At 45.8% G+C, this 12,016-nt stretch overlaps 1 protein-coding gene across 1 annotated transcript in view; it reads right to left on the bottom strand.

The window, feature by feature from the left end:
- Positions 1-6,426: 6,426 nt before the first annotated feature.
- The window catches only part of LOC112248245 (transient receptor potential cation channel subfamily V member 4-like), a 31,401-nt gene continuing 25,811 nt past the window's right edge, over positions 6,427-12,016 (bottom strand). The window contains exons 6-16 of the mRNA XM_024417109.2: positions 10,955-11,253; positions 10,573-10,752; positions 10,153-10,311; positions 9,891-9,983; positions 9,609-9,682; positions 8,631-8,796; positions 8,455-8,521; positions 8,039-8,349; positions 7,642-7,769; positions 7,038-7,168; positions 6,427-6,919 (exon numbers count right to left, since the gene is read on the bottom strand). Of these exons, the coding sequence (XP_024272877.1) occupies positions 6,819-6,919; positions 7,038-7,168; positions 7,642-7,769; positions 8,039-8,349; positions 8,455-8,521; positions 8,631-8,796; positions 9,609-9,682; positions 9,891-9,983; positions 10,153-10,311; positions 10,573-10,752; positions 10,955-11,253 (1,709 nt within the window). The 3' untranslated portion in view covers positions 6,427-6,818. The remainder of the gene's footprint in view (positions 6,920-7,037; positions 7,169-7,641; positions 7,770-8,038; positions 8,350-8,454; positions 8,522-8,630; positions 8,797-9,608; positions 9,683-9,890; positions 9,984-10,152; positions 10,312-10,572; positions 10,753-10,954; positions 11,254-12,016) is intronic.

The following is a 12,016-nucleotide window of genomic DNA, read 5'->3' on the forward strand; positions in this document are numbered from 1 at the left end:
CCATAGTCCCCTCATAGCTCATCACTAAGCTAAGCATCCTGGGACTAAACACCTCCCTCTGCAACTGGATCCTGGACTTCCTGACGGGCCGCCCCAGGTGGTGAGGGTAGGTAGCAACACATCTGCCACGCTGATCCTCAACACTGGAGCTCCCCAAGGGTGTGTGCTCAGTCCTCTCCTGTACTCCCTGTTCAACCACGACTGCATGGCCAGGCACGACTCCAACACCCTCATTAAGTGTGTAGACGACACAACAGTGGTAGGCCTGATCACCGACAATGACGAGACAGCCTATATGGAGGAGGTCAGAGACCTGGCCGGGTGGTGCCAGAATAACAACTTATCCCTCAACGTAACCAAGACTAAAGAGATGATTGTGGACTACAGAAAAAGGAGGACCGAGCACGTCCCCATTCTCATCGATGGGGCTGTAGTGGAGCAGGTTGAGAACTTCAAGTTCCTTGGTGTCCACATCAACAACAAACTAGAATGGTCCAAACACACCAAGACAGTCGTGAAGAGGGCATGACAAAGCCTATTCCCCAAGCCTATTCCCCCTCAGAAAACTAAAAAGATTTGGCATGGGTCCTCAGATCCTCAAAAGTTTCTACAGCTGCAACATCGAGAGCATGGTTGACTGGTTGCATCACTGCACTCCCGGCAATCGGAGTGCCAAGTCTCGGACAAAAAGGCTTCTCAACAGTTTTTACCCCCAAGCCATAAGACTCCTGAACAGGTAATCAAATGGCTACCCGGACTATTTGCATTGTGTGCCCCGCCCAACCCCTCTTTTTACGCTGCTGCTACTCTCTATTTATCATATATGCAGTCACTTTAGCTATACAGTCATGTATATACTACCTCAATCAGCCTGACTAACCGTGTCTGTATGTAGCCTCGCTACTTTTATAGCCTCGCTACTGTATATAGCCTGTCTTTTTACTGTTGTTTTATTTCTTTACTTACCTATTGTTCATTTAATACATTTTTTGCACTATTGGTTAGAGCCTGTAAGTAAGCATTTCACTGTAAGGTCTACCTACACCTGTTGTATTCGGCACACGTGACAAATAAACTTTGCTTTGATTCGAGTGTCTTTAATAATGATACAAAAAAATGGCGCAATTTTCGACTGATATTCATTATTGAAAAAGTAATGAATGATCCAATGGGCTGGGCAGACACTTGATCTGAGTTGGATGCTGTCAATATCATAATGTACGCAAACCAAAACACAAGAAAAGCAGCAGTGAGTGAGAAAGGCAAGCATGAGTGGAGTGCTGAGCAAGACTGAAGCCCATATAATATAATCAAAGATGGTTTAGTATGAAGATATGTAGAAAGTATTTCTGCAATAGAAATTCCCGATCACAATTGTAGGTGATGTCATGGCGACATCGGCTAGCTAAACTCATGCACAGAAACACGTCCTCGGGTCTAATGGTCATCTCATGCCAAACTGAGCATGTACAGGCCGTCAAATCAAAGGCACTCATTCGATATAAAACTGTTTTTGACAAAAATGGAAATGTGTCAGTTTGTCACTTTCATGAGGTTGGAGTAATAACATGTTCATTTACTTAAGACATCGGCTCAAATCTAGGTTTTGCCTTTAGATTGAGAAAAATAACAACTAGGAAGACATTTAAACTTCTCTTATTGACTTTTCAAACCCCGTCTGGTCTGCCAAGTCTGCTTCTCAAGTGTTCCCGGAAGACTTGCTATGTTGGGCCTCTGGGTTTAGAAACTCTGTGGTATCATCACCTTCAGACTCATCAGGCTCTAATTCTAATGGCCTAATTGGCTAGGTGGCAATATCTGGACAAGGTGTGCTGCCAGCTACAGCTCTGTTGTATAATAAGAATGGCCCTATAATGACAGTAAACAATGTGTTATAGACAGTCAACCAATTGCAGACCCCAACACAGGGACTGACCCCACTTATCTACCACTTGTGGTGTTGCGTCAGAGACACAGTTACTCATACGATGACGCAAGGCTAGTACAGCATATGAGAGAAAATCACTAGCTTAACGACTTCCTGTGTAAGTGTGCGGTTCCAGAGAGGGTTGTTGACGGTGACACTAGCAAACCCTGGCCCTGTCCTAGATAATGAGGTTGCAGGGAGGGAGGAGGGCAGGCCAAGTTGTCAGCAGAGCTAGCTAGGTGCTCACACTGCTTAGATAAACATGGAGGATTAGTGCCCCAGTTAAAGTTGGGGCAAAGAGGATTAGCCTCTCCTGTGAGGTAGCAAGAGATTCCCGGTGTCCTTCAGCAAGGCTAGGGAGGGAGTGAGGGATGGAGTGAGGGAGTGATGGAGTGAGGGAGTGAGGGAGGGAGGTGGGAAAGTGATGGATGAGGCTCTGGGTCCATATTCACAAAGTGCAGCTATAGGTCAGATTTCCCTTTGAGAACATAATAAATAAGATTATATGGAGGGGGACCTGATCCTACATCAGCACCCCTTATTGTTAATACAGGCCCTGCAGCACTTCTGCCTACTACCTATCTGAGACATATGACTGTTTAACCAGACAACAGGAGAAGACATAGGAGCAAGGTGGATGAATAAAGGAGAAAAACTTAAAGGTGCTTTGGAAGGTAGTAGGCTTTGACTTTTGTTGGAGAATGTGTTTTTAAATTGGAGAAGTAATTAGTCAGGGTCGTATTCATTTGGGCACACTGTAGCAAAACATTTTGCAGTGGAAAAAGAGCATTTCTTATTGTATAAGTTCAGGTGGTCCCTTACTGTTTCAGTTTGTTTCCTTCCGTTTAGTGCCTAATGAATACAACCTTTGTGCTGTAGGGAAGAAAGGCCACTGAGCATATTTAGGAATTTAGACCTCTGCTTCCATCTGCTGACCAACATAAGGATTGCTATTGATTGCAGATTCAGAACAGCAAGAAATCATATAGCTCATGCAATTTGATATTATGTCATATGATTAATTCATTTTTTAAAAAGGCACAAAGGACCAGGAGTTAATTTGGTTGCAAAATGTATAAAGAATTGTATAAAAAAACATCGAAACACATAGGAAGACATTCATCCAATAATGTCCCAAAATGGCCTCAAAACACAATCTTGAATTGACATCTTAAATATTCCTCACTGCAATAGTAATGCCTCCATATTCAAAACCATTCCCTGGGTGATATTGGATTAGTAGCACATGTTTCAGTCTTAAATTAAGGTATATTTTCATAGAACACCAAACCTCTAAAAACACATGTACATACACTACCCAATGTATTTCCTTGGACAGTGACGTGTAAAACCTTTAATTTGGCTCTATACTCCAGCATTTTGGTTTTGAGATCAAATTTTTTATGAGGCGACAGTACAGAATGTCACCTTTTATTGTAGGGTATTCTCATAAATCTGTTTTACCATTTAGAGCACTTTATGTATCTGGTCCCCCCCATTTGAAGGTGTCATATTTATTTGGCCAAGTTCACTTAAAGTGAATTAAATTGAGTCAGAAGTAATAGTGTTTGGTCCCATATTCCTAGCATGCAATGACTACATGAATTCTATGACTCTACAATAGAAATTAATGCTAAATAATGTATTGTGTCATTTTGGAGTCATTTTTAATGTAAATAACAATAGAATATGTTTAGAAAAGCATAAATATCATACTCCAAAAAATGATAACCTCTCCTGTTATTGGTTATGATGAGGTCATCATGTTTAGGGGCGTGATCTTTCTGCATCTATAACTTTCTTACTTACTTTCTTACTTGGTAGCATCCTAATTAATTAAGTGTTCAGTATATACACTACCGGTCAAACGTTTTAGAACACCTACTCATTCAAGGGTTTGTCTTTATTTTTACTATTTTCTACATAGTAACCAAAAAAAGTGTTAAAGAAATCAAAATATATTTTAAATTTGAGATTCTTCAAAGTAGCCACCCTTTGCCTTGGTGACAGCTTTGCACACTCCCAATCACGGGATGTAGTCATTGCATGCTAGGGACCAAATACTAGACTTTTGAAGTGAATTTGTCCAATACTTATGACACCTTCAAATGGGGGGACTAGATACATACAGCGCTTCATTTCTAAACTCTAAAACAGATATGTATGAAAATACCCTCAAATGAAAAGGTGACATTCTGTACTGTTGCCTCATTCTAAAATGGATTCAATTGTTTTTTTCCCTTCCTAGTGTTCTTCCATTTAAGAATGATGGAGGCCACTGTGTTCTTGGGGACCTTCAATGGGGCACAAATGTTTTGTATCCTTTTCCAGATACGTACCTCAACACAATATCTTCAACCTCGTGGCTTGGTTTTTGCGCTGACATGCACTGTCAACTGCGGGACCTTATATAGACAGGTGTGTGCCTTTCCAAATCATGTCCCATCAATTGAATTTACCACAGGTGGACCCAATCATGTTGTAGAAACATCTCAATGTCACACCCTGACCATAGTTTGCTTTGTATGTTTCTATGTTTTGGTTGGTCAGGGTGTGATCTGAGTGGGCATTCTATGTTGGATGTCTTGTTTGTCTATTTCTATGTCTGGCCTGATATGGTTCTCAATCAGAGGCAGGTGTTAGTCATTGTCTCTGATTGGGAACCATATTTAGGTAGCCTGGGTTTCACTGTGTTTGGGGGTGATTGTTCCTGTCTCTGTGTTTTGCACCAGATAGGGCTGTTTTAGGTTTTCTCACGTTTGTTATTTTTGTTAGTTATCTCATGTGTAGTGTCTTTATAAATTAAAGAACATGAATAACCACCACGCTGCATTTTGGTCCGCCTCTACTTCACCCCAAGAGAACCGTTACAGAATCACCCACCACAACAGGACCAAGCGGCGTGGTAACGGGCAACAGCAGCAAAAAGAGGAATGGACATGGGAGGACGGTTTGGACGGCAAGAACATGGACTATACTACTTGGGAGGAAATAGACAGGTGTGCGGTCGACCCACGGAGAGTGCCGGAGCCCGCCTGGGATTCGATGGAGCAGTGCGCGGAAGGTTACAGGAGAATGAGGTTGGCGAAGCAAGCACGGCGGCGCGGACAGAAGCCCGAGAGTCAGCCCCAAAAATGGCAGAGTCAGGAGTCAGACCTGAGCCAATTCCCCCCGTTTATCGTGAGGAGCCAAGGAGGAGCTCAGAACCAGAGCTGGTGTTGGAGGTGAGCGAAGCAGAGACTGTGAAGGAGTTAATGGCGAAATTGGAGGAGAGAGATATGAGGGAGTTGCTGGTTTGGTGCATGAGGCACGACATTCGCCCGACGGAGCGTGTCAGGGATTTAATGGCACCTGGGTCAGCTCTCCATACTCATCCTGAGGTGCGTGCTAGGGGTCTGGTGAAGACTGTGCCAGCCTCACGCACCAGGCCTCCTGTGCATCTCCCTAGCCTTGCACGTCCTGTGCCATCTCAGCACTACAGTGCTCCTAGCAGTGCTAACCGTGGCGGGCGTGGTGCTGGTCAGGCACCGTGTTATGCGGTGGTTCGCACGGTGTCCCCAGCGTGCTTAGCCCAGTGCACTACATCCCAGCTTCCCACTTCTGCCGGGCTAGGGTGAAGATCCAGCCAGGGCGGTTGGTGCCAGCCTTGCTCTCAAGATCTCCAGTACGCCTTCACGGTCCGGTCCATCCAGTGCCACCTCCACACACCAGCCCTCCGGTGGCAGCTCCCCGCACCAGGCTTCCTGTGCGTGTCCTTGGCCCAGTACCACCAGTGCCAGCACCACGCATCAGGCCTACAGTGCGTTCTGCCTGTCCAGCGCTGCCGGGGCCTTCCTCCTCTCCGGCGCTGCTGCTGCCGTAGGCTCCCGCCTGTCCGGCGCTGCTGCTGCCGGAGGCTCCCGCCTGTCCGGCGCTGCTGCTGCCGGAGTCTCCCGCCTGTCCGGCGCTGCTGCTGCCGGAGTCTCCCGCCTGTCCGGCGCTGCTGCTGCCGGAGTCTCCCGCCTGTCCGGCGCTGCTGCTGCCGGAGTCTCCCGCCTGTCCGGCGCTGCTGCGCCGGAGTCTCCCGCCTGTCAAAATGGCTTAAGGACAACAAAGTCAAGGTATTGGCCATCACAAAGCCCTGACCTCAATCCTATAGAAAATTTGTGGGCAGAACTGAAAAAGTGTGTGCGAGCATGGAGGCCTACAAACCTGACTCAGTTACACCACCTCTGTCAGGAGGAATGGGCCAAAATTCACCCAACTTATTGTGTGAAGTTTGTGGAAGGCCAACTTAAAACGTTTGACCCAAGTTAAACAATTTAAAGGCAATGCTACAAAATACTAATTGAGTGTATGTAAACTTCTGACCCACTGGGAATGTGATGAAAGAAATTAAAGCTGAAATAAATCACTCTACTCTTATTCTGACATTCCACATTCTTAAAATAAAGTGGTGATCCTAACTGACCTAAGACAGGGAATTTTTACGAGGATTAAATGTCAGGAATTGTGAAAAACTGAGTTTAAATGTATTTGGCTAAGGTGTATGTAAACTTCCAACTTCAACTGTACATACAGGTGCCTAGCTCAAGGCACATTAACAGATTTTTCACCTAGTCAACTCGGGGATTCGAACCAGCGACCAGGTAAAGATGCACCTTCCCCCTGGGTTAATACCATCAAGTAGAATCCTATTTAGAGCAATGAATTGTTGGCTTGAACATACGTTAGATTGATAACGTTCTAAAAATCTGTTCAATTTTCTTATTATACATATTTTTGGCAACAGAGTTTTGTGCAAAGTGGCAAACTTTGTGGCCCAACACTTTTTTGTCCGTTTGAGTATGATGACCTCCGATCTGCAGGGTGTTCTTAAGGACCCGGGGCCCCCCATTGGCCCTGCACAGGTTCAATGTCTGGAGGTCAGTGGCTCCATTTCCAATACTAGATCCTGTGGTTGCTGCCTTTTATTCTGCTCCATAACCCGCGGCACCATCGTGGACCAACGATCTACAGGAGGTTGGGGAACAAAGGTTGGCTAATGTGATTTACCTTGCCCTTATACACTGTACATTTGTCTTTGTAAACTGTGTGAGCATTTATTAGAAACCGAGTATAAGAGTCTCACCTCTCCTCAGGCCACGGACAGTTTGATGAACTGTACTGGAGGTTTGGAGGGTCTCTGTTACGTTCTTGCCCGGGTCTTCGTTGATTATGGCCAGGTTCTGATTCCAGTGGCACCAGTTGACCTCATCCACCCTGGGTGACCGCAGAATATGTTTGCATTAGAAGATGTTTGTCATGCGCCCTCCGAAACCTGACCCGCCAAACCGTGAAGGTCGAGCCATGTGCCCTCCAAAACATGACCCGCCAAGCCCTTAAAACCCGCGCACTTAACCCGGAAGCCAGCCACACCAATGTGTCAGAGGAAACACTGTTCAACTGACGACCGAAGTCAGCCTGCAGGCGACCGGCCTGTTACAAGGAGTCGCTAGAGCGCAATGAGCCAAGTAAAGCCCCCCTGGCCAAACCCTCCCCTAACACAGTCTACGCTTGGCCAACTGTGCGTCGCCCTTTGGGATTCCCGGGCAAGACGCACCGCTCAGGAGGCCCCCAGAATAACATTTTTCAGAAAATATATCACAAAAAGAACACACTAGGCTGTCTGACTGACCAATCAGACACATTTCTTTAGTGCAGAGAGGGGTGAGAGTCCAGAGAAATTACTGTACCTGAAGCACCAGCGGCAGTCAGGGGTGCCGTCCCAGTTCTTCCCCACTGTCACCATCTCCCCAGACCGAAAGGACTTCCGCAGACACACAGGGAAGGAGCGTTCGATGTCCAGGATGGTCGTAGCCCACTGTCGTTAAAACAGAATGTCATCCGACATGTATTTGTGTCTTTCATAATATAATGTGGCTCTGCCTAGACGATGCACTGTGCATAATGCCGTCAACAGAGGATAACAAGGTTGTGTTAATTAGGCACCAAAAAGAAAGCTGATTTTCTGCACTTTCTGTCCAATAAGAAATTATAGTTTTTTTGTTTTCTGTTGCAAAACATTTACTACAATGTGCCCTAATGAATTCTAGGGAACCTAGCTGTCCATCAGCTGTCCTCCTCACTCACCTGCAGCTTCCAGATCTTCTTGCTCTCCTTGGACACCTGGCTCACCGTCTCTCCCATCAGAGCGATCAACATGTTGAGCAGTAGAACAAAGCTGAGTATGATGTAGGTGACCAGCAGGATGAGGAAGACAGCCGGGTACTGAGTCCTGCTGACTATGTCCAGATCCCCCATCCCGATGGTCAGTTTGAACAGGTCCAACAGGAATTTGCTGAAGGTGTTTGTGTCCCGGCACTGGGGGTATGTGGGGCAGCCACCTTTCTCTGGACACACCTCTTCCGGCCCGGGGCACACTGTCAGGAGGGACACTAGAGCTGGGGAGGAGATGGGAGACATGAGGAGATGAGGGAAGTTCTCTTCTGTTTCAACTGGTCATCAGACTGCTGAGAAGAAGAAGTGCTGAGTAGAGGACACTGTACCTGATGCGTATCCAATCATGAAGAGCAGGTAGACCAGCAGAAACCGGAACAAATCTTTGAAGAGAATCTGAGAGCCAAAGAAGAAGAATAAATTGTGATCTGCCATCTAGTGTCCAAAGAAGTCCACATTCATTTCAAATTCAATGTGATGGATGAAAGAGTGAAGGAGTTGATACCTTCTGTATCATGATGCTGTAGGTGCCGGTGAGCTTCAGGCCTCTGGTGAAGTAGAGAGTGTTCATCCAGCCCAGGACCAACGCAAACACCATCACAGCCACATAGGCCTCGATACCCGACAGGTAGAGGGCTGCAGTCACTATCACCAGCAAAGAGTAGATGAAGCTAAAAAATATATAGAAGAGTTGGGCCGTGTTCAATTTTTTTTAACCTTTATTTTACTAGGCAAGTCAGTTAAGAACAAATTCTTATTTTCAATGACAGCCTAGGAACAGTGGGTTAACTGCCTGTTCAAGGGCAGAACGACAGATTTTGTACCTTGTCAGCTCGGGGATTTGAACTTGCAACCTTTCGGTTACTAGTCCAATGCTCTAACCACTAGGCTACACTGCCGCCCCAAGCTAGAGCAGTTGAAAAGATCCATTGCCCCAAATGGAAGAAAACGGACCGAAATGTACAAGATACACATACAATAATGTTAGAGCATTGTGCCAGTAACCGAAAGGTAACCAAAAGGTTGCTAGATCGAATCCCTGAGCTGACAAGGTAAAAATCTGTCGTTCTGCTCCTGAAAAAGGCAGTTAACCCTCTGTTCCTAGGCCGTCATTGTAAATAAGAATTTGTTCTTAACTGACTTGCCTAGTTAAATAAAGGTTAAAATAAAAAATAATAATAATCATTCTCCTACCTACACGGGACTGCCATTTGGCATTTAACGGGCACCACGTGTAGGCCCTCGCAGACGCAGCGCTAATGATGAAAACAAGCATGCTTTGGAGCGGCGCTCGAAAATCCTCTGCTCTTTGATGGGATCGTAGGTTTAATTAAAGAAGATGTAAACTATAAAACGTACCAGGGAAATGGAGGCTTTAATGTGGAATTCATTAGAGGACTCAATTAAAAGAGGATGAGAAATAAGCCTTGAGTACAAGCCAGAGGGAGCTACAGAGGAGGTGGGGGGGGGGCTGGAGTCTTACTAGAGCAGTTGAAAAGATCCATTGACAAATACTGAGTTCACCGCAGGGCATTTCTTCAGTAAGAGGTCCTTAATCTACAAAGCGGGGGGAGAGAGAGGAAATGATTGATTCAATGAATGTCAGAAAAGAACAAGATACATTTACAGGGTAGATCTAAGATTTATAGCAAAAGTGTATGTTTGTGTACACATTGAGGCATCTTTGAAAGAAGTTGTTTAATGTAGAGTCAACATTCAAAGCTGTCTGACTGATTGGATGCTTCAACCGGAAGGAAAAACTCACATTGGTGAGGAAGAAAAAGACTCCAGAGCACAGGGTGACAATCTCCCCTACCATACGCAGGTAGTCTGTGTTGGTGGTATAGGGGTACGGAGGCTGGGTGGGGACAAACAGAGTTAAAGCTTTGCTGGTGGTGACACCCATACTGTTTTCACAGTATATGTATAGTAATATAATAATAATGCCACTTGGCCAACACTTTCATACATTGTATAAATGCATACATTTTTTGTATTTGTATGATAGTTGTTGGGCACATACGTACCGTTCCCTGGGATGGGCGGTAGTAGGCCACCAGGGTGAAGATGATCATGGTCAACAGGTAGGACACAACACTGATGTAGAAGGTGACGGCAGCAAACTTCTGCCACTTGGCTCTCAGCAGCTCGTTGATGGGCTCCACAGCCAGCATCTCATGGCGATTCTGTGGACAGTGCAGGAAGACATGCACTAATGGTAAGTGAGTATGGTGTGAAAGAGACATCATCTTCCATCTTTCCTAGGACTATAATGGCTCTCCCTTTCTCTCAGTAAAACATCTATTACAGGTACAGATAGAAAACACACGTAGAGCCTGTCTATCATGCCCCACCTCATATGCTTAGCCACAAAACATACACTGAAGACTTGAGTTAGCTCCCAGAGCTTTAAAGCCCCGGCTTTAGCTCAGCCGGGTATCACACACCTCAATGCGGCTGTTGTAGACCAGGATCTCTAGCACGGACACCTCCTCTCCACAGGTGTCCAGGGAGGAGAGGTCGTACAGGGAGGAGTACACGGGGCCGTACGCCCAGTCCTTAAACTTCCGCGAGAGGTGACGCGCCTCCTCGTTCTTGATCTCCCTGCGAATTATGTGCTGGAAAACCTTGGAGAAAATAATAATTAAAAGTTTACCTTTTTTGTCTATTTTATAATGGATGTGATTATATTTCTGTCAATAATACAATACCTAACCCCTTGAAGCGCTACGCAAAAGCATTCCCATTGGCATTGCTAATGTTACTCAAAATATCCCTTTAAGATTATAGTTCCACATACACGTGATATGTGTTCGTTCTCAATCTCACCCCAATTTTTCCCAGTTTGGCCGCCATCATGAGGGGCGACATGCCGTCGTTGTTGAGCACGTCCTCAAGACTGCCTTCTGGGTAGAGCTTGGCACACTTGGTCAGCAGCAGGTCATACATCTTAGTGAGGAAGCGGGTGTTGTCCCGAGTGTTGTCGGCGATGTGCACCAGGGCGTGCAGCACAGTATTGCCGCGTGAGTCCTGCCGTCTAAGGTCGGCTTTCTTGTGGGCGTTCTCGGTCAGGTAGTGTACCATGTTTGGCTGGTTGGTGCACGCTGCCAGCGACAGAGGCAGCTCGCCTAGCCAAAGAGATACCATCAGAGACATACAGCAACAAGCACATACATCAAAAGGATCCCCTTTTACAACGGAACCAATAGAAAAGTCCCAAACCCCGCTGACCTGGTACTCAGGCAGTCTCTATCCACTCCAGGAATTGAAGTTTATGTGTTCATGAAAAGTTCATGTGAAACAGCAAACCACTTTAAGCATGTCTTTGCAATGCTCCCTATACGTGGATCAAAGATCAGACTTAAATTCTTGCAACAAAAAGAGCCCAATTAGTACCACTTGTCTGAGGGAGTGGCCCATGTATTGAAACCAATGTGCCAAAAGCAGCTGCTGAAAACAAGCTGTTGCCATGGGTGACAGATTACCCTGTCACCTCACATGGGAAACGCTCCTCTTCATGAATTTGCATGGGTGCTCGTTGAGTGTTAGTATAGCGCTAAATCACATTAGCTGTCGCCTCTCTGCCAGGTTTCCTGTTCACCTCAGCACAAAGCTCCGTAGCGAATGACTAGCACTGTGCCAGAGACACACCGGGATTTGGGAATGACAGTCGCACTTAGTGCAACTGGATATCATCCCTCGGGTGATGAGCATGGAATTGAATGCATTAATACATTAATATTGACAGTAGAGAGTATTTTGGGTATATATTTGCCTACTAAAATCTTCTCTCTTTCTACCTGTATCTCTTTATCTGCCTCTCCCTCCATCTCCTTTATAGCCCTTTCACATCCCTGAGCCAAGCCGAGCTGTAGGGTACTGCACAGACCT

Source organism: Oncorhynchus tshawytscha, linkage group LG04 (assembly GCF_018296145.1).
Source record: "Oncorhynchus tshawytscha isolate Ot180627B linkage group LG04, Otsh_v2.0, whole genome shotgun sequence".
In the NCBI taxonomy this organism is placed as follows: Eukaryota; Metazoa; Chordata; class Actinopteri; order Salmoniformes; family Salmonidae; genus Oncorhynchus; species Oncorhynchus tshawytscha.